This window comes from Pelodiscus sinensis, chromosome 30 (assembly GCF_052426305.1).
Source record: "Pelodiscus sinensis isolate ZL-2025 chromosome 30, ASM5242630v1, whole genome shotgun sequence".
NCBI classification, from domain to species: domain Eukaryota; kingdom Metazoa; phylum Chordata; order Testudines; family Trionychidae; genus Pelodiscus; species Pelodiscus sinensis.
In genome coordinates this window covers 12,213,079-12,235,120 of record NC_143081.1, presented here as the reverse complement: position 1 = coordinate 12,235,120, position 22,042 = coordinate 12,213,079, and the positions used below count along the sequence as shown (strand labels likewise).

The window sequence follows — 22,042 nt, the reverse complement described above, 5'->3', positions numbered from 1 at the left end:
AGGTAGTAAGGGTTGGGGAAGGATGCAGGTTTCAGGTTGGTTTGGAGGAATCAGGGAAGACTTTGGGGAGGGCACAGCAGGAGTATGGGGCAGGTCTGGAGGAGTGAGGGCAGGAGCTGGGAGGTGTGTGGGGGGGGGTCTACAGCAGGGGTGAAGGGTGTGAGTGAGGGCAGGGGTATCAAGAGGGGATTGGAGGTTCGGGGGGCTTAGCAGGGCTGAGCATGGTGGAAGCTCCTTCTAGGGGCCACAGCTGCATGGCCTTGGTGCTGTCTCCCACCCGAGAAGTGCCGTCCCTTCCACTGTGGCCCCACAGGGGACACCTGCAGCAGGGCAGTGCAGCCCCAGCCCCAGCCCCCACACCGAGAGAAGACAGAGGCAGAGGCAGAGGCAGAGGCAGAGGCAGAGGCAGGTCTGCACAGCCCTGCCCCTCCGCGAGGAACAGCTGCCAGAGCCACGCCAGCGTCATTGTCACAGGTGACCTTAGTAAGACCCCCAACTTCCCAGCCTGCCAGCCCCTGCCCTCAGCCCCGGCACACCTCCAGGACCCCTGCCCTTAACCCCCCCCCACACTCCTGTCCTGAGTTCCCCCACCCCCAGCCCACTGCCCTGAGCCTCCTGTCCCCTGCCCCCCTGTGGTCATTCTCCAGTGCAACTGTCCCAGCTATCAACCCCCTCCCTTTCCCTGTTGTGGAACACACTCGGATTCCAGGCACATCCCATTGTCCTGGCACAACCAAACCACATTTGGGATGCAGCTTCCTCTTCCCCTAACTCAAAACAAGGTCAGGGAAGGTGGGTTACGGTTCTCAGCCCCTCCTTGGGTGGGGGGAGTGTCCCTCACGGGGACCTGGCCTCAGGGTCTCCTGGGGACTGAGGGTGTGGTGGCAGGACCGGTATGCAGGGCTTCCAGCACGACCAATGGGTGGGGTGCTTCCCCCACCCCCACTCCCACCCCCTCCAACACAATTTGGAGCAGTGGGGCTCCAGTGGCTGGCAACATGGAAAGCTTGATGCCCAGTTGGCCACTCTCTTGCTGGTGTGTCCAGTCCCTGTGCTCTCTCTGCAGTATCGCTGTTCCTCTAGTCACCCCCCTGCCTTTCCATGTGATGGAAAACAATCCCATTCCAGGCACTTCTCATTGCTCTTGCACAACCGCACCCCGACCTTGCTTTCAGCTAAGAGAAGAGGAATCTGCCTACCAAATTTGATTTGTTTGTGCGAGGACAGTGGGACAGGCCTGGACTCAGATTGAAAAAACTCACAAAACAATTAATAGTCCTGCAGCACCGTAGAGACTAAAAAAAATGTCCAGGAGGCCCCCGAGATGCACCCACGCGAGTTCCGACCCCCCGCACTTACAACTATTTTTGTAATTGCGGAAGGGGCCAGAAACCCCCGACTTATGTCCTCGGCCCACATTGACGGTGGCGTATGGCATCTACCATCAATGCGGGTTCAAGTTATGACACCCCCAACTTGCAACACTTCCTCAAAAACCAATCGCGTCGCAAGTTGAGACCCTCCTGCATGTGGCATCATGAGCTTTCGTGGGCACAACCCACTTCTTCAGATAATGGAGTTTAAGGGGTCCAGGTTCCAAATCAATAGCAGAGAAAGAGAGGGGATGGGGACGGAAAGGAAAGGCGAAAACATGGGAAAAGACTACTCAGTTAGATTGTCCAAGCAAAATGAAGCTGATAGAGAGGGTTCTAAGTACTCTTAAGTACCTGGTGTTTGGCTGTTTATGTCATTAGGATGTGGTATGTAGCGGGTAATCCACTTAAGGTCTTTGTTTAAACCTCAGTTATAGGAATAAAACTTGGAAATGAAATTAAGTTCTGCAGCTTCTCTTTCATGGTGGTTTGAGATGCATTAGCGAGCACCCGGGCAAGTTAAAATGGTTCCCAACGGGTTTCTGTGTTCACGTTGATGGCACGTGTCACATTCGTGTCTGTGCCGTTGTATGAGCCTCTGATCTGGTGGTTTTTGTGATTAGGCCCTGGGATGATGTGGCTTGTGCAGATGTGTGGACAGAGCTGGCACCGAAGTTGATTGCAGGGCTGCGTACCAGGGTGAATAGGATAGAGGTGCTCTGTGTGGTTGCTGGAAAAAATTTTAGTTTTAAGAATGCTTGATTTTATTTTAGATTAAAGAATGCTTGGTCTAGATCCTGTAGGTGTTTGTCTCTGTCTGTACAATTGGAGCAAACCCGGTTGCATCTTAGGGCCAAGTTTCTATGTTACCTAAGAGTAACCTGTGAACCAGGCACCTCTGTACAGGACAAAATACTAACCATGCTGCCTGAGTGAACACTGACCGTCTCCCATACAACCCCACCTCGAAAACAAACGGATGGAAGCAACAAACTCACCCACCAACCTACTCGTTCAAAAAATTTCCCACTGAAATATGAAGGAGAAGCAAAAAAACAAATAGCTACTGCACAGATACTGCATTTATTTACTTCAAGATCCAGGCGGTCCACTAAGACCTTGTTACAGATACTGATTTTCTATCCAAGGTTCTCAGATAGCATTGGGATGCATTATAGTATCCTGAAGTAGATAGATAGATGATAGATGATAGATGATAGATGATAGATAGATTTTGATATTATTTACAGTGGTATACATTTACGGTTGCTCCTTTGACTTGACTGGTGTTTCCATTTTGCAACTGCAAATACACTTTTATGCATAACAAGATGGCAAACCCTGCTCTCCTGCAGACATTACTCTCATCATTTCATTTATTCAAAAAGAAACACAGGATGAAATTAAAATCAGAGGCGTAAGAGGGACATTTTCTGTGCCAGGGATAATCTCCACCCAGTCAATTTCCACAGGGCAGCTTTGATCTCCTTGTTCCTCATGCTGTAGATGACGGGGTTCAGCACGGGAGGCACCACGGAATAGAAAACGTCCACCGCGAGGTCCAGGCGGGATGTGGTGCTGGAGGTGGGTTTCAGGTGAGCAAAGGCACCAGTTAAAATAAACAAGGAGACCACAGTGAGGTGGGGGAGGCAGGTGGAGAAGGCTTTGTGCCGGCCCTGCTCCGAGGGGATTCTCAGCACCGCTCTGAAGATCTGAACATACGACACAATGATGAAGACCAAGCAGCTGAAGACTAAGCAGGCACTAAAGACAATAACCCCGTTTTCACCACGGTCAGAGTCCGGGCAGGCCAGCTTGAGCAGCTGGGGGATGTCACAAAAGAATAGATTTACCACATATCCGCCACAGAAGGAGATGGCAAACGTGCTCCCAGTGTTCAGGGCAGAGTACAACAAACTAGTGATCCAGGCGCTGGCAGCCATGTGGACACAGGCTCTCCGGTTCATTGTTCGTTCATAGTGCAGTGGGTGGCAGATGGCCACGTACCGGTCGTAGGCCATGACGGTCAAGATGCCGATATCAGCTGTACCAAAGAACATGAATAGAAACACTTGGGAGACACAGGCAGGGTAGGAAATCAACCTAGTGTCCAGGAGGGAGTTGGCCATGGATTTGGGGACGGTGACGGAGATGAAGCCGAGGTCTAGGATGGACAGGTTCCCCAGGAAGAAGTACATGGGGGTGTGCAGACGGTGGTCGAGGGCTACGACTGTGATGATGAGAAGGTTCCCCACCAAGCCCATCAGATATATCACTAGAAACAGCACAAAGTGCAAAATCTGCAGCTCCCGGACGTCAGAGAAGCCCAGGAGCAGGAACTCGGTCACGGTGCTTCCGTTGGACATTTTCTTCTTGAGATCGTCCTGTGAGGGCTGCGGAGGGAAAGAGATGGGCAGAGTCAGGGTTTGAATGTCAAAGGGATCCATCCTGATTCCCGGCTCACTAAAATCTCACGTCCCAATGTGCACAAGAAGGCGTCAGCGCCACAAGCGCAGACTATCATACTTTGGAGAGTCAAGGCGGGAGAAGTAACACCTGTTACGTAGGTGAGAGAGACAAACGTTGGTGACACCAGCCAACCTCTCCTTCTGCCAGGACTTCCACCACTGCTTACATGGGGACTTCTCGGATGCATTACCACACTGGTGTGAACGGTATCACTCCCTTACACTCAGTGGGACTGTGGATAGGAAAAGAAACAATGAGCCTAAATTGCAGCAAGGGAGGTTGAGGTTGGACATTACAAAAAACTTCCCAACTATCAGAGAATATATTGCCTAGGACGGTTGAGGAATCTCCATCTCTGGAGATATTTAAAAGCAATTTAGACAGACACTTGTCGGGGATGGTCTAGATGGTCCTGCCGTGAGTGCAGGGGACTGGACTCAATGACCTTTCGAGGTCCTTTCCAATTTGAGTGTTCTGTGATTCTGTGATGCTATCAGAGGCTCAGACACCTGCCCATCTTCTAATGATCTAGGCCATCAAGTGCCGGCAATCTCTTTCTGCCATATTGGCCGAACTGGTCAGTCTCTCCGACAAAGGAGAAATGGACAGAAATCAGATGTCAGGAACGGGAACATTTTAACTTGCCTGGTCACTCATGGATTTAAAATGAGCCATTCTTCTACAAAGGGATGTCACCAGCCAATTACAGAGAGGGTCTGCTGAACTGGAATTCATCTACCGATGTGACACCGTTACCCCGGGCTTGAACAAAGACATTAATTGATGAGCGCATTCCAAAGCCAGTATCCCCTGCCTGTAACAACCGCATTTCCACATCAAAAGCCATGTATGGGACACATCCAGCCACTGAATTGACCTATTTAACATGGGTCCTACAATGGACAACGACTCTTGGGTATTGTTATTTCCACTCCCAGTAACTTGAGGAAGTGGGTTTTGCCCACGAAAGCTCATGATCCCCTCTCTGTATTTTGGTTAATGTCTGAAGTGCCACGGAACTGCTGGTTGCCTGTTAGTACGTGTCTGTTCGGTGTCCCATTCACAGCGTGTGTGTGTAGCCAGCAGCAGAGTGGAACAAAGGAGAAGAGGCTAAAGTAAGAGATGTCGATTCTAAACCCACCGATTTCCACGGTGTCTGTGGGCCGGGCTAAAAGAGATCCCATTCACTCTTCTCCTATCTATCTATCTGCCTTAGTCTCTCTGGTGCCACAGAAATACTCGTTGTTTTAAAACACAAAATGTGCCTTGGAAAATTCGGAACATTTTTTTCCTCAATTGAAACAACGTTCTTCAGGTTTCCACAATTAATCTGCTGTGGGGTGGTTTTCCCTGAACTAAAACTGGGGAGAAGGGTGACATGGAGATGTTCCCAAATCACACAATTGCTGTTAAAAGGCCCCTTGTTCTCTGCTGGGGGCAAAAAAAATGTAAAGCCCCCTGCGAAACTCTACATGGTCGAGTGAGTGCTGTGAACAGTCCCACAGCGTTCCCTTCGTAACTCGCGTCTAGTATGAAATGGCCCCCAGCTAGCCGCCCCTAAGTACATTGAATTGGAGTAACACGCTCACCGTGCTGGGCTCCTGGCATTTCACCACCTGGATTCTCAGTCACTGTCTAGCCATGGACCGGCCAACGATGCCCCATTGTGGTCACTTTGCCTCTCCAGCATGTCTTGTGAGCTGCTGCGTCCACTCCCGGCTCCTCCTCAGGCCCAGCGTTGATGGAGTAAAAAGGAGAAATCCCCTCCCTGCTCTGAAACTGCTCCCGGCCGGCTGCAAACATGGCCCCAACTTCCGGGGCTAAATAGCCGACTCCGGTTTCCAGGGTGGGGAGATCTCACCCCCGCAGCAAACCGCCCTGCCAGGCTGCTCCTGCCACCTCTCAACCCCCGAGGGGAGCAGCCCTGGAAGGACCCTGGCTCCAAACAGAGAATCCCAAAGGGGAGGGAAGGAGATTGCCGAATGAACTCTGGGTGGGGTTCAAAAGCAACGCCCCAGGGATGCTCCAGAGGAGAATCGTTTGGCCTCTCTCCAGGCTAGAGCTGGACGGGAGAGGGAAGGAGCTGTGGGCACAGGTGGGGCTGTCGTCCATAATCCCAGTCACGGGTAGGGTCCAGGCAGAGACTGACACAATCCCGAGGGGAATGCCTGGCTCTGTGCCCAGGAGGGATTCCTTTCCTCAGCCGGGGGATGCTGTTCGAAGAAAATAAGAGCAGCCATAATGGGTCAGACCAAAGGTCCATCAGCCCAGTGTCCTGTCTGCCCACCGTGGCCAATGCCAGGTGCCCCAGAGGGAGGGATCACAACAGGGAATCCTCACGTGATCCCTCCCTTGTCATTCACCTTCAGAGAAACAGAGGCTAAGGACCATTCCTACCCAGCCTGGCTACTAGCCATTGATGGACCCAACCTCCATGACTCTATCTAGCCCTTTTTTGATCCCTGTTAGAATCCTGGTCTTCACCACATCCTCTGGCGAGGAGTTCCACAGGTTGACTGTGCGCTGTGTGAAGAAAAATTTCCTTTTGTTTGTTCTAAACCTTCTATTAATTTCATTCGGTGACCCCTAGTTCTTATGTTATGGGAACAAGTAAATAACTTTTCCGTATTCATTTTTTCCACACCAATCATGATTTTACAGACCTCTCTCATATCGCCCCTTAGCGTCCTCTTTTCTAAGCTGAAATACCCAGTCTTTTTCATCTCTTTGGGACCCAAATACCCACACAAGCTGAAACATCCCAGTCTTTTTCATCTCTTTCCATATGGGATCTGTTCCAGACCTCCAGTCACTTCTGTTGCTCTTTTCTGAATCTTTTGGTGACCTCTAGTTCTTGTACTGTGGGAATAAGCAAATCACTTTACCGTATTCACGTTTTCCACACCAGAAGAAGAAGGGCTGCTGAGCAGAAATAGGGTCCAACTATCCAGGCAGGGGACAGTATCTTTGGTACAGACTAGCTAAGCTAATGAGGCTGCCTTCAATGGAGGCCGGGAGATATTCCCACCATTTGTCTAGAACACAGAGACCTGGGTGCAGGGCCAGAATGTGGGGAGGTTTCCACATGGACAAAGAGGAGAGAAGAGGGAGCACAGAAGGGAAAAAGAAGGTTTGCTCTGAGCACTGGGTGCTGAGTGGATGTTGTCAGGTGCACCCGTCCTTCTCTTGTGGCGGTACCATGTGACTCTCCCCCTCAGACTGGATCCTGGACCACAACACTTCCCCTTCCAACCATGATGTCTCCTGCCCTGGTTTTCACCTGTGGGTCTTTCCGCGAGAGCTGTGACCAGTAGTAAGTTGAGTGATTAGCCACCATGGGCCTCCCCCAAACGGCCATTGGCAGGTGCCGTTGCCCCCTGATGCCAGGCTGAAACCGGCATTTATCACCCCTGTGGGACTCTATGAGTTCCTGGTCCTGCCTTTTAGCCTGAGCCGGCCAAGGAGGAGGCCATCAGAGACTGGCTGGTTCCCCAGACCAAGAAGACTCATAGAATCATAGAGCTGGAATAGACCTAAGGAGGTCCAGAAGAAGACCTCATGAGATCAAAAGAAGGCCCAGGTCTGCATTGGGATGGAGGGTTTTACCCCTTTACTGAGGGAGGCCCTGGTCAGAGCCCCATTGCTGGTCCACCCCGGATTTGAGAAGCCTTTTCTGGTGTTCATGGACACTGCAGACATGGGGCTGCGAAGGGAGGCGCGACACCCCGTCGTGTACTTGAGCCAGAAATCGCTTCCTCAGGAGCAGAACTAGGCAGCCCTAGAGAAGGATGCCTGGCGCTCGTGTGGGCCCTTAGAAAGCTGACCCTAGTGGTCACTGTGAGTATCATGTCCTTCCTGTCTCTGCCCCTCCCTTTCCACATTCTGGAAACCAATCTCATTCCTGGCACTTCCCATTGGAGCGATTACAGTGCATGTCTTAGTGAGTTATTGCTGAGTAGCAGCAGTTGGAAAAGGAATTTCCTATTTTGTGAAACTTTTCATGATATTGAAATATTTTCCCATCCAGGCTCAGGGAAAATATTCAAGCAAGCAAATTTTATTTATTTATTTTTTTAACAGAGTCAATTGTGGTTGGCCACTGAGATTGACCAAAGGAGACTCAGTCTGACCAGGGTCCAAGACCGCAAATGAGAGGAGATTGACCAGCCAGGACATGTCCAGCTGATCCTAGCAGGCCACCTGAGCTCCCCGCGGCAGAGCTAAGATGCCTTTTGATTTTGATTTTGCTGTGTTCCTACGTTTTCTTTAATGGCAATTAACTGACATTTCAAAGGCACAGACAGTATTGTTTTTCAAATGAGCAATGTCAAGTGGGTATCTGTTAAGGAATTTGATCCTGCTAAAAATATCCAATCGTGATCAAAACCGACCCTGCCCCGCACACGCTCCAGGCTTCCATGGATCTGCAATTTCTGAGGGATAAAACGAAATTATGAGAAGATGTCAAGATCTGAAATGTCCTTCAGTGCTGTGATTGCAGCCTCAGCTTCTTTATAAAATGTGGACTAGTGCCGCTGAACTTAAATGGGTTAATCTAGCATTATACGCGTGTAAAGAAGAGCAGAATTTACTCCTCACTCCCCTCATTCTCGATACACACCTGCCCCTCTCTCGCAGGGATTTAATAGCACAGATGCACAACATTTTGCACAGATCACCAGCCAAAGTGAAGCCACTAGTGGTCTTTGTGAAGTCTCTGACTCTCCTTTTTTGGCATGCTAGGGGGTGGTGCCCCTGTGCTATCATTGGGGGCAAACAAGCCCAGCTCTCCTGCCAGTAACTGGGGGCTACACCAGACCCAGCATCTCAGCCCCTTGAAACCACTGGGGAGTGGAGGGCCATGAGTAACACCAGACCCTGGGGATGCCAGCCCTAGCCTCTTGCCTCCCGCCCACAGCCACAGCCTGGACCTCTCAGTCCTCCCCCGTTCTCCTCCCCAGCCTCTTGGGCGTTCCCTCTTCTTTGGCTGCAACCAGCCCTAGCTGCCCCTGGCCTCTGGGCCTCCCTCCAATTGCTGGAGGAGGGCCAGGGATGAGGTAGAGGGTAGCAGGGTTTGCAGCAGCAGCTCCTCACGGTGCTGGGGGCCTTGACACTCCGTCCTGAACCGGGGCCTGGGCTCACTGCCGGGCATTTGTGAATTGCTTGTTTGTCGGCCCACCCTGAGCGAGGGCTCCTCCCATAGCTCCTGTTAACTATTTGTGCCTTGAGCATGGCCCAGCACCCAGTGACCATTGGCCCAGCCTGATCATCGGCCTGTTAATTGTGACCCAGAAGGGGCGGAGTCTCCTTTAGATCCCTTCTGGGCTACATCTATACATTGATTCGGGCATTCAGGTGCTTATATCATTTTGTGTTCTTCTGTTTAAACGAATGAAGGAACAAATGAACGAACAAACAAAGGTAGAAACACTCTGTTGGTCTGACGGTTTTGTGGACGATAAAGCTGTTGCAATATTTCCTAAGGACAAAGCCAATTTTCTTTTTTTCAGCAAAACTCCTGCAGTCGTTTCATTGCCGGTATTTTCTCTTCTGCGATGCCCTGGTCCCACGCTGGTCAGTAAATTGTCCCCCATTTTTTTTCACGGCTGGCTAGTCACTCAACTTACTACTGGTCACAGCTCCTATGGAAGGACCCATAGGTGAAAACCAGGGCAGGAGACATCACGATTGGAAGGCGAAGTGGTGTGACCCCGGACCCAGTTTGAGGGGGAGAGGTCCCACCCCAAGAGAGGGACGGGAGCACAAGACAACGTCCACTCAGAGCCCAGAGTGCTCCCTCTTCTCTCTTCTTTGTCCACGTGGCAACTTCCACCCATTCCGCCCCTTCACCTGGGTCTCTGTGTTTGGAAGAGATGGTGGGATATTGGACCAGCCCCCCTCGAAGCCAGCTTCACAAGCTTATGAAATGAAATGAATAGGGAGCAGGTTTAAAACAAACACAAGGAAGTTTGTCTTCACTCAGTGCCCAGTCAACCTGTGGAACTCCTTGCCAGAGGATGTGGTGAAGCCCAGGACTTTAACAGGGTTCAAAAAAGAACCAGACCTTTGGTCTGACCCAGTCTGGCCGCTCTGATGTTCTTATGTTCTTGGAGCAGCATCCCCCAGCTGAGGAAAGGAATCCCTCCTGGCCACAGAGCCAGGCATTCCCCTCCGGATTGTGTCAGTCTCTGCCTGGGGCCCTACCCTTGACTGGGATTATGGACGACAGCCCCACCTGACTCACAGCTCCTTCCCCCTCCCGTGCAGAGCCCCCAGGCCCAAGTCCAGCTCTAGCCTGGAGAGAGATCAAACGACTCCCCTCTGGAGCATCCCTGGGGCGTTGCTTTTGAACCCCACCCAGAGTTCATTCAGCAATCTCCTTCCCTCCCCTTTGGGCTTCAGCCCGGCTCTGTTTGGAGCCAGGGTCCTTCCAGGGCTGCTGCCATCGCAGGGCACATGCGTCTGTTCCCCCGGACGTTGAGGGGCAATGGGAGCAACCTGGCAGGTGGTTTGCTACTGGGTGAAATCTCCCCGCCCTGGAGACCAGAGTCGGCTATTTAGCCCCAGAACAAGCTGGGCCCCTGTTTGCAGCGAGCGCCGGCCGGGAGCAGTTTCAGAGCAGGGAGGGGATTTCTCTTCTTTACTCCCTTGCCGCTGGGCCTAAGGAGGAGCCGGGAGCAGCCCTCTGTGGGGCAGGTCCCTGCCTGCCAGGAACTGGAGATATCCAGCAGCTCTAAGATATGCTGGAGGGGCAAGGCAAAAGCAACACACATAGGGCACCGCTGGCTGGTCCATGGCTGGGCAGCGACTGAGAATCCTGGTCCCAGGCTAGGAAGCCCAGCACGGTGAGTGTGTTATTCCAATTCAATGTACTTAGGGGCGGCTAGCTGGGGGCCATTTCATACTAGACTCGAGTTACGAAGGGAACGCTGCAGGACTGGTCACATCACTCACTCCACCTTTTAGAGCTTCATGGGGGGGGGGGGGGATTTTTCTTCCCCCAGCAGAGAACAAGGGGCCTTGAAAGAAGAATTGTGTCAAAACCAAACTTTTTATTTGGGAACATCCCCATGTCACCCTTCCACCAGTCCAGAGATACCAGCCAGTTTTAGTTCAGTGAGAACCGGCCCAGGGCAGATACATTGGAGAAATCTGAAAAATATTAATTGAACTGAGTAAAAAAATGTTTTGAGTTTTTCGAGGCACATAACGTGTTTCAAAACAATGAGTAGTCCTGTGGCACCTTAGAGACCAAGATAGATAGATAGATAGATAGATAGATAGATAGATAGATATCATCATGATGGAGCTAGCTTTCTAGACAGATGGAATGGACTCAGGACTGGTAATTTCTCACTTTGCTTTTCACATTTGAGCTCCCTTCATCTATTTGCGCCCCCCGACACAGAGGGAGTTAAGGCCGGGGCACCTCGGGGGGCAAAGATTCCTTGTGCCCCCACATCTGCATTGGGCTTGGAACCCCTGAGCCCAGCTGGGTCCAGCCATGACCCACCAGCCCAGCCTGACCTCGTCCGAGCGGAGCCCGTCCATCCCCGGCGGGTACCGACGCTGCTCTGGGTTTCGCCGCTCGGGTCTCTCACTCAGGACCCTCATCACCTTTGGTAACATTTTAATTCACGGCTGGGTGTGGGCCCTGCATCAGGGCAGGGCAGGTGAGACGTGGGGGGTCAGCACTGGGGGTTGACCCACAAGCAGTTGAGCGCGGTTTTCCTTGAGTTCCTTTCTTGTGGCTTTGCCGGAGCGGGGCTCCCTGCCGGGAGGCTCAGGGGTTCGCCGCTACCTGAGCACAGAGACATGGCTGGGGTGGGGGAGCCTCAGTCGCCCCACGTCTGGGCCAAGACAAAACACCGAAGTGGTGCAATCCGGCAACGTCTGGCGGGGCTCAGAGCTCCACTTTGTCTATCGTCTCCGGAATCCAGGGCCTGAAAGGGGAGACTCTCGTGTACACGGCAGGGGGGGTGCCATCCTTGGATCCCCAGGAGACGATGCCCTGGGCTTCTTTGCCGCACACCAGAGACCCCCCAGAGTCACCCTGCGACAGGGGAAAAAAGACAAATTACAGGAGTGAGCCCAGCTCCTCCTTTGCACAGCCCCAAGCGCCGAGTGACCCCACCTCTGTCCTCTCCCTGAAGCCTAACACCAACCACCACTTTCTCAGGGGGGTTTGAAGGCAGGGGGAGGGGGGGATTTACCTGGAAAGGGGATTTGCCTTCCTCTGGGTCCCCCACACACATCATGGTGGTGGCGTTATAGTAGCGCCATGGCCCCCCACGCTTCCTCCGACAGTCGGCATCCGGCATCACCACCACATCGGCCTCCTGCAGCGTCTCCGAGATCTGCTCCTTGGTTGCACTCGTCTGACCCCAGCCGGCCACGCTGCACCTGCTCTTTGGATCCACACGCTGCTGGGCCGGGGGCAGGGCGATCAGGCCGACGTACTTGGTACGACGGCCCTTGTCCTGAAGCTGCACACAGGCAAGGACATAAGGACAAGGGAGAAGATGAGGGTCAGAGATGGAAGAGGCCAATTAGAAAGAACCGACAGAACATGTACAGACATGACCTCACTGGGGGTGGGGGATGGGAGGGGGTGGTACCTGCAGCAGTGTGAGGTCACTGGGGGTGGGGGATGGGATGGGGGCGGTGCCATTGGGAGATCGTGGGAAGAACAGACCCCCCCCCCCCCGGTCCCCGCCGCCTTGGGTTTAGTGGTCAGGCCCCCATCACCTTCAGTGATGGGCAAAGATCATATTGTGTAGACCCGCATGGTCATTGCCAGACTTCCTGTTTCCAAAGCTGGGGGTCTCACAGGCTGGGGGCCTGTGCTCTCTAGGGGCTCCAGCCTCAGGGTGGGGGATGAGTTGGCTCTGGGATGAGGAGTGGGACAAGGGGACTTTTTCCCTTTAGGGCGGCTCGGAGCTGCTGTCCCTGATCCAACGGGTGAGTTTTGCTCTTCCCTGGCTCTTCTTTGCACGGTGGGGGTGACACTGACCGGTGCTGGCGCTGGGGGAGACTCCCCGTGACACTCTGAACCCCTCTGCTCGCCCCTTTACTGGACAGTGATAGGTTTTGTAGAAACTTCTCCTTGTGATTCCCTCTCTCTGCCGTCGGACTGGCCAAATTGCCTTCGGTCAGGGTCCCACCACCGTCCGATGCACTGAGCGCCGTGGGCAGACAGACAAGGATAGATCATTTGGGGGAATCCATGCCCCTTTAAAGAATCATACAACCCTAGAACTGGAAGGGGTCTCCAGAGTCATCGAATCCAGTCCGCTGCCCTCCTGGCAGGACGCAGCACCGTCTAGACCATCCCTGACAGATGTCTATCTAATCTACCCTAAAATATCTCCAGAGATGGAGATTCCACACACCCCCTAAGCAATTTATTCCAGTGTTTGACCACCCTGACAGGTGGGGAGTTTTTCCTAATGTCCAACCTAAACCTCCCTTGCTGCAGTTGAAGCCCATTGCTTCTTGTTCTATCCTCAGAGGCCAAGGAGAACAATTGTTCTCCCTCCTCCTTGTGACACCCTTTTAGATACCTGAAAACTGCTCTCATGGCCCCTCTCAGTCTTCTCCTTTCCAAACTAAACAAGCCCAATTCTTTCTGTCTTCCCTCATCACTCACGTTCTCTAGACCTTCCATCATTCTTGTTGTTCTTCTCTGGATCTTCTCCAATTTCTCCACCTCTCTCTTGAAATGTGGTGCCCAGCACTGGACACAATCCTCCAACTAAGGCCTAATCAGCACCGAGTCAAGCAGAAAAATGACATCTCCTGTTCTGCTCTCCACACTCCTGTTCATGCAGCCCAGAATCATGTTTGCTTTTTTTGCAACAGCATCACACTGTTGACTCCTATTTAGCTTGTGCTCCACGATAACCCCTAGATCCCTTTCTGCAGGACTCCTTCCTAGACAGCCGCTTCCCGTTCTGTGTGTGAGACACGGATTGGTCCTTCCTAAGGGGAGCACTTTGCATTTGTCCTTATTCAACGTCATCCTGTTTCCCTCAGACCATTTCTCCAATTTGTCCAGATCATTTTGAATGATGACCCTTTCCTCCAGAGCACTCGCAACCCCTCTCAGCTTCAAATCATCTGCAAACTTAACAATCGTCCTCTCTATGCAATCATCTAAATCGTTGATGAAGACATTGAACAGAACCGGTCCGAAAACAGACCCCTGCGGAACCCCACTTGTTATACCTTTCCAGCAGGATTATTAACCATTAATAACTACTCTCTGGGAATGGTCATCCAGCCAATTATGCACCCACCTTATAGAAGCCCCATTTAAGTTCTATTTGCCTAGTTTATTATAAGAAAATCATATGAGACTGTATCAAGTGCCTTACTAAAGTCTAGGTATACCACATCTACCGCTTCTCCCTCATCCACAAGACTCGTTATCCTTTACTAACGACTCTCTGAGAACGCTTATCCAACCAGCTATCCAATGACCAGATGCCATTTGTGACATGTGGTCTCAGAGAGTTGGCAAACTTACATGAGCCAAACCGTGGACTCTTCTCCTCAGGGGAGGGAGATATTGGTGGGGCTGGAGCACATGACCTATGAGGAGAGGCTGAGGGATTTGGGCTTGTTTGGTCTGCAGAAGAGAAGAGAAAGGGGGGATTTGGGAGCAGCCTTCAACTCCCTGAAGGGGGGTTCCCAAGAGGCTGGAGAGAGGCTGTTCTCAGTGGGGGCAGGTGGCAGAACAAGGAGCAATGGGCTCACGTTGCAGTGGGGGAGGTCTAGGTTGGATCTTAGGACAAACTTTTTCCCTAGTAGGGTGGGGAAGCCCTGGGATGGGTTCCCTAGAGAGGGGATGGAATCTCCATCCCTAGAGGTGTTTAAGTCCCGGCCTGAACAAGCCCTGGCTGGGATGATTGAGTTGTGGGAGGGGGCTGGACTCGATGACTCCTGAGGCTCTTTCAGACCTGGGATTCTGTGATTCTAGCAGCTCCGATTCTATCCTCAGTCACAGACATCGCCGCTGAACGGGACAGCGACACGCTTTCATCTCTGCCTGGGGAGATCTTTCCCAGCACCTCCCTGCAAACCTTCCAGGCTCAATTTGCCTCCCCACAAGACCCCTCCCTCAATCCCCTGCTCCTGCCTTTGTGCATCCAGTGTTGTGAATGCCGGGGTTAGAGAGAAAGAGGGACATCATTTGGGGAGTTCTGCTCCCCCCTTTTTGTAGTTGCTTCTCTTCTTTGAGAATTATCTCCCATCAGGCTTTCGGAGACAGAAGGTCAGTGCAGACAAGTTCCCCAAGCTTTGTGTTTACCACAATGCACGTTTTCCATCCAGGTCCTACTTCCTACCCCAGAATGGCCAATTTAACCAGGTGAAGGGGCATTTTATTTCGTTGACACCTGGCAGAGGCATCAGCTTGTCTTTTGTCTCTGGGGAACTGGTTTGTGGTGGCTCCACACAAGTGAAACATGTCTAATAAACACCCTGCAGTATAATCTTATCACTTTATCTGCCACAGCTATTTAATCGGGATAATAATGGTCAGCAAATTATGAGTTTTCGGGTGATAGTCACAAGGCACACTTGGAATAAAATGTACCGTAATCCTGTATAAGTGGGGAATAAAAGGGTACAATGTCACAGGCCCTGATGTAACACTGAAAGAACCCAATCCCTGAGAATTCCCAATCATCCCAAAGCCCCAGATAACCCAAGTCCAGCTGTACTCACCAGCCCAAGTCCTAGGGGGCAGGAGAAAGGCCGTGGGGAGCAGAAACAAGGTGAGAACCTGCATGTTTGCAGTCAGTGCAGTGCCTCTGCTACAGAGCTGCAGAGTTTATAAACTCATCTTGTGGGGAGGGATTCAAGGTCACGTGCACACTCACCAAAATACAGGCTTAAGTGGGTCTGTTTCTAACCACAGCCGACCACACAGGCTTGGGGGAAGGATAGAGCATGCATCGGCCCACTAGCTTGGTCCCTGCACAGCCAGTTGGATGATGCCCTACTGGACGGAGAAGACCCCAGTGGGGATGTGTCCAGCAGGATCCAGGGCTGCTCTGGGTACTGGTTCACAGCTGGGCACATCTGGGGCTTGTACTCACCTGGCCCTGGCCCTGCTCAGCTCCCTGCAGGTGTGTCTGTGGTAGGGGCTGTGGGGCATGGCAGCAACAGAACTTGGTGGCGGGTGGGATCCGGGGGTGGAGGCAGGCGTGAGCCACCTGGGACTGGGCAGAGCTGGCATCAGCCCCTATCACAGCAACTTCTGGGGGCGTGTCTCTCAGAAGCCCCCCGGAGTGTCGGTGATCACGTGCAGGGGATGTGGCTTTTTCTGTGACATCCGGCCCCTGTGAGCTGGGACTGTGCAGAGGGGAAATGACACAGCCGAGAGACACATAGACCCTGGGAGACTCGGCTTGTAGCTCCCCTCTGTTTCGCCATGCTCCAGCTCTAACCATTAGACCCCCGCTCCCTTCCCAGAGCTGGGGAGACAGCTCAGGAGTCCTGGCTCCCCGACAACTCACGGTTTCCCTCCCAGCGCCAGGGACAGTCTGTGCCAACTGGCGAGATACTCCCCATCCTTCCCAAGCCCCTCTGGTCTCAGCCGCAACAAACTGACTGCACTCAAGGCCCTGCTGCCCTGGGGTTCAGCCCTGCCAGGTGGGGGGCTCTACTGAAAGCTGGGATCTCCTCCAGCTGTGTGCTCCCTGTGAGACGTGTGTGGGGGGGGGCTGGTTCAGGGAGAACGACTCAAACACGATCTACAGCATCTGTGCCTGGAATTGCTGCCCAGGGAATCTCTCGGCTCGGGGCCGGCCCATTCCCAGAGGGGGGAATCTCTCTGTGCTCCCTGGCCAGCCGGGGATGGAAGAGGAGGAGGGTCCCTGACAGGCCCCGACCGCTGGCGTTGGGTAAGAACTGAGAAACTCCTCACTGGAGACCAGGCTTCCCCAAGGTGCCTGAAAGTCGCCCCCTTGTGCTCACATCCCACGCCGGGTCTCTGTGCTGAGCCGGGCAGGGATGGGAGCGTTTGGATTTCTGCCGAGCGGCTGTGTTGGCTCAGAACAGGAGACCCCCTCCAGATTCCCAGTGTGACTGTCAAACGTCACCCGATGCCTCTTCCAGCTCTGCCTCGGCACAAGCTGGTTGTCACAGTCTGGGAGTGGCCGTGATGGAGGCCGCGTCTGGGAAGCACAGATGCACTTCAACACCCGCCCGGAAACACCCCCCTGGGTGGTCAGGAGCAAAGACACCGGGGGGAAGCCATGTGGGGGTGGGGTGTTGCAGTTTGCACACCACACTCAGCGGGGAATGTGGCTAACACCGCTCAGCCCTGCCACAGATGCAAGCAACACCCCCCGAGCTTTCTGCAGAGGGAGGGGACCCCCGAGGGGGCTCACAGACGAGACAAGTGTGCTAAAGGTCCTGAGAGGCACCACCCTGGAGGCAGAGGGGCAGACCCCCCAGGTGAGAGGGGGCCCCCCAAGAGAGGGTCGCCGCACTGGAGAGGGGGGATCCATCCAGGAGCCAGGCATGGGCACAACAGGTGCAGCTGTGACAGGTGCAGTTGCCTGGGGCGATGATTTTGGGGAACCACCAGTGGCCGCTGGACACCCCCCCACGACCCTACCTTCCTTGAGGGGAGCCATCTAGCTCCAAAGGTCCATCTAGCCCAGTATCCTGTCTGTCGACAGTGGCCAGCACCAAGTGCCCCAGAGAGGGTGGACCGAAGACAACGATCAAGCGATTTGTCTCCTGTCATCTCGCTCCAGCTGTTGACGAACAGAGGCCAGAAGTATCGTTCCTACCCCCTGGCTAGTAGCCCTTTATGGACCTAACCTCCATGAAATTATTTAGCTTCTCTATAAATTATCTAGCTTCTCCTATTTCTGTTCCAGACGTAGCTGCCTCAGGAGTCAGGACAAGTGATGGCACCGGCATCTTTTCCCATGTGAGTCGCCTTTGTGTCCATCCCAGCCTGCCTCAAGGGGTTCTGTTCCCACCCACGCCCCCAGATCCTCACTGTGCCTGAAATCACCCAACCCAGGTGTCCTGGGGCCCCGCCAAGAGCATGAATGATCATCCTGGCCTCCCCGTAAGGTCCGTTCCCTCCTGGCCTGGGCAGGTCCGGCAGCTGCTCTGGATGGTGGGTGACTCAGTAAGGAGCCATTTTTAGTAACTTGGCTTTATTACTGGCTGGCTGTGGAGCAGGCAGTGGGACAGGGCAGCTGAGCAAAATGTAGCCGGGCAGGGGAACTGGGCTGCAGAGGATCAAGGCCAAATTTAGATCTGCAGTAGATCCGTGCACCATCCCAGAGTTCCCTCCCACCCGCCTGGCTGTCTCCTGGCTGTGTTTGGAAGGGGCAGTCAATGCTCCAGGGGGCCAGCCCGTGGGGAAGGCCCAGAGAGGACAGGGCAGGGGGTGGTTCCAGCAGGACGTTATGGGAAGGAGCTCCCACAAGCCGGCACTTCCCCGTCTCACACTGAGGAGAGCAACAACCCGCTGGGTCTGCCCCAGGGTTTGGCTCGTAACTGACACTAAACAGCTGTTCCCTAGCCAAAGGGCATCCGGCCCTGAGTCCGGCTCCTAACTCTCCTGCCTTGGTGCTGATGGGTTGGGCACAACCAGAGCAGAAGCGCAGCTGGGATAGGGAACAGCGCCATGAAGGGGGGAGGAGCCTCAGGATGGCAGGTGGGGGGCTGACCCCCTCTGTGAAGCTGGCCCCACATCTGGGCCTCTCCCAAGGACGGAAGTGAGGCAGTGCCAGTCTATGCTGTAAGTCCTGGTGGGCCACAGAGCGGTGTTCCTTCCATTGTCTCCTGGATCCAGCCGATGAAAGTGGAGAGTCTCGTGTACACGCCAGGGAGGTTGTCAGGCCCCCAGGAGACGATGCCCTGGGCCTTACCCCTGCACACCAAGGGGCCACCGGAGTCGCCCTGCAGAACAGACCAGGCCACGGATGCAGAACGGCCAACACCCAGCCCAGTATCTCCCCGGGGGTCTCTGGGTCGCCCCTGATCTCTCCTTGCCCTCTGTCCCCACAACCCAGATTTCTCAGCCAGTCTCAGGACAAGAACTGAGCCACTCCCTCGTCACGGGGATTTCCCAAGGGAGCTCCAAGCCAGGAGCAGGTTTACCTGGGTAGCACCGTCGCCCTTCCCTGCCTTCCCCGCACACAGCATGGTCTGGTGGTTGTAGCGCCAATCCTTGCACTCAGCATCCTCCAGCACCTTCACCTGCACCTCCCGCAGCGTGTTGGCTGACGATGAGCCGTTGCGGGCAATAGTGAGGCCCCAGCCGGCAACACGGCACTTCTTCCCCGGCTTCACCATCTTCCCGGCCGTGGCCAGGCCGATGGGTTTCACACGCTTACTCAGCTTCACCGGCGTAGACAGCTGAGGGGCAGGAATGACACAGAGCAAGAGCAGGCAAAGAGTCATACCCCATCCCCAGTAAAAGCTCCAAAAACCCCTGGCAAATGGGGTGTGGTATTGGGCTGAAGACAGTACCTGCAGCAGTGTGAGGTCACTGGGGGTGGGGGATGGGTCAGTACCTGCAGCAGTGTGAGGTCACTGGGGGCGGGGGATGGGATGGGGGCGGGACCTGCAGCAGTGTGAGGTCACTGGGGGCAGGGGATGGGATGGGGGCGGTACCTGCAGCAGTGTGAGGTCACTGGGGGTGGGGGATGGGATGGGGGCGGTACCTGCAGCAGCGTGAGGTCACTGGGGGCGGGGGAGGGGATAGGGCAGGGGAGGGGATGGGGGCGGTACCTGCAGCAGCGTGAGGTCACTGGGGGGTGGGGGATGGGATGGGGGCGGTACCTGCGCCAGCGTGAGGTCACTGGGGGTGGGGGATGGGATGGGGGCGGTACCTGCAGCAGTGTGAGGTCACTGGGGCTGGGGGATGGGATGGGGGCGGTACCTGCGCCAGCGTGAGGTCACTGGGGGTGGGGGATGGGATGGGGGCGGTACCTGCAGCAGTGTGAGGTCACTGGGGGTGGGGGATGGGATGGGGGCGGTACCTGCAGCAGCGTGAGGTCACTGGGGGCGGGGGAGGGGATAGGGCAGGGGAGGGGATGGGGGCGGTACCTGCAGCAGCGTGAGGTCACTGGGGGGTGGGGGATGGGATGGGGGCGGTACCTGCGCCAGCGTGAGGTCACTGGGGCTGGGGGATGGGATGGGGTGGTACCTGCAGCAGTGTGAGGTCACTGGGGGTGGGGGATGGGATGGAGGCGGTACCTGCAGCAGTGTGAGGTCACTGGGGGTGGGGGATGGGATGGGGGTGGTACCTGCAGCAGTGTGAGGTCACTGGGGGGTGGGGGATGGGATGGAGGCGGTACCTGCAGCAGTGTGAGGTCACTGGGGGTGGGGGATGGGATGGGGGTGGTACCTGCAGCAGTGTGAGGTCACTGGGGGTGGGGGATGGGATGGGGGCGGTACCTGCAGCAGCGTGAGGTCACTGGGGGTGGGGGATGGGGTGGTACCTGCAGCAGCATGATGTCATTGTTTAAAGTCTCCCTGTTGTACTGGGGGTGGGGGATCTGCCGGCAGACTTGGATCCGTTGTCGGTGCCGTTCCCGAAGCTTGACGTTATGGGCTCCCAGAAGCACAGTGATGTTGCTGCGAAAGGCAAGAGCAACCTGTTAACGTTGGTCTGGCTCACTAATTCTTCTCTTGCTGGGACGGGGCAGCCTGGGACTCTCTGGATGGGTCTCAAGTTTCTTCCCCTTGAGTGTCTGCTCCTCCCCAGCTCCCCATCCCAGCACCCTGCAGAGCTGCTCTGGGGCTATGACCCCTCTCTGTCCTGTGCTTTAGCCCCATTGATTTGCCAAGTGCTGGGTTTTGTCCGTGGGTCACAGAGGCCCCTAGAGACTTTCCGACGCCCCCTGAGCAGGTCAGACCCTTGGGCTCTGCTCCCCCAGCCTGGCCTCCCTCTGCTCCTTCCCTGCCCCCCTCATGCTGACACCAGAGCTCCCGGATCCCCATCCTCCACTGACCCCACCCATCCCCACATCCCAGCCCAGAGGCACTTACTCTCCCTGGCAACGAGCAGCCGTCAGCACAAAGTTCTCCGCCACCAGGAACCCACCACATCTAATCCTCTCATCTCTGCGTTGTATTTCCAGATACGCCACGTAGGGCCTGGAGTGGGGCCGGGCTTCCTTTCCCCCGATGATCTCACCTGGGGGGAGGCCAGGTCCATACAGAGAGCCCCCTCAACTCGCTGGGCTGGGATCCAACTCCCCATCCACTCCTCCCTCCCTCTCTGATCCTCCCTCAGAGCATCCGTGTCTCTGGATCTCTGCCCCCTGCCCAGCTCTGCCCCACACCGGGCCCGCATTGGCTGGAAGGGAAATCTGCAACTCTAACCTCACTGAGTGGGCAAATCGGGAGTGGGGCACTATTCACCCTGTGCTCACCGCACTGTGCGCCGAAGTCACCCCAGGCTGGTCCAGCCACTCCCCAGCAGGGCACGGACGGAGCTTCTCTGCATGTTTCTCCACCCAACCACAGAGATGAGGCCGACTCCACACCCGACTCACCGAAATACTGGTGCCAGGGGAAGTGGCTTTTATTGAACGAACCCTACGCCAGGGAACTCTTTCTCCCCTCCATCCTGGGTATTTTTTTTTCTTCTGCTCCTAGTTCTTTCCTTCCAGTCCTGAGATATTTCTAAGGACAATTTTCAGGCTTTGGTGGCTGAAAAATGTTAGTGTTGGGATTGAAAAATGCCAAGTGAGAATGTCTCTGGGGAAAACAAGGATCTGCTCCGAGAAGGCACCAGGCCGGCAGGCGGGAGTGTTGGAAAATCTCCTCTTTAAGGAATCACACCGATTGGCTTTATGGTGGGACCTAGACCCAGGTCAGGGACCTCTTACTGGGATAGTCACTGCGCTGACCCACAACCCCTTCCCTGAACAGCGTCGAGTTCAGAAACAGAATCATTTTCATCTTTCAATGGGGAACTGTATTCCCCGGGAGTGTATTCCTAAGGGGTTTAGGTGCCAAATCTCCACCAGCAACCCATGGTAACAAAAGCCACAGAGACAGGTTTAATTCCCCCCCCGAGATCTTGGGCTGAGCTGGGAAAGGATCCCAAGTTTCTCGGGTCCGAGCCCTTCCCCTTAGCTCCCTGCTCTTCCTGCCCCTCTCCACCATCTGCTCCTTGTAACTCCCCAGCTGCCCTCCCGGTGGCTCAT

The 22,042-nt window shown here is 54.6% G+C and overlaps 2 protein-coding genes across 2 annotated transcripts; both read right to left on the bottom strand.

Annotated features, from left to right (window-relative positions):
- Positions 1-2,651: 2,651 nt before the first annotated feature.
- Positions 2,652-3,756, bottom strand: LOC102453585 (olfactory receptor 14A16-like). The gene has a single exon (XM_075912238.2). The coding sequence runs from the start codon at positions 3,737-3,739 to the stop codon at positions 2,783-2,785; it is 957 nt and encodes a 318-aa protein (XP_075768353.2). The 5' UTR covers positions 3,740-3,756; the 3' UTR covers positions 2,652-2,782.
- Positions 3,757-18,276: 14,520 nt separating this feature from the next.
- On the bottom strand, positions 18,277-21,794 carry LOC149521238 (mast cell protease 1A-like). The gene is made up of 5 exons (XM_089774396.1): positions 21,722-21,794; positions 20,877-21,024; positions 20,327-20,462; positions 18,981-19,352; positions 18,277-18,779 (listed from the first exon to the last, which is right to left on the bottom strand). The coding sequence occupies exons 1-5, from the start codon at positions 21,792-21,794 to the stop codon at positions 18,612-18,614; spliced, it is 897 nt and encodes a 298-aa protein (XP_089630522.1). The 3' UTR covers positions 18,277-18,611.
- Positions 21,795-22,042: the final 248 nt, after the last annotated feature.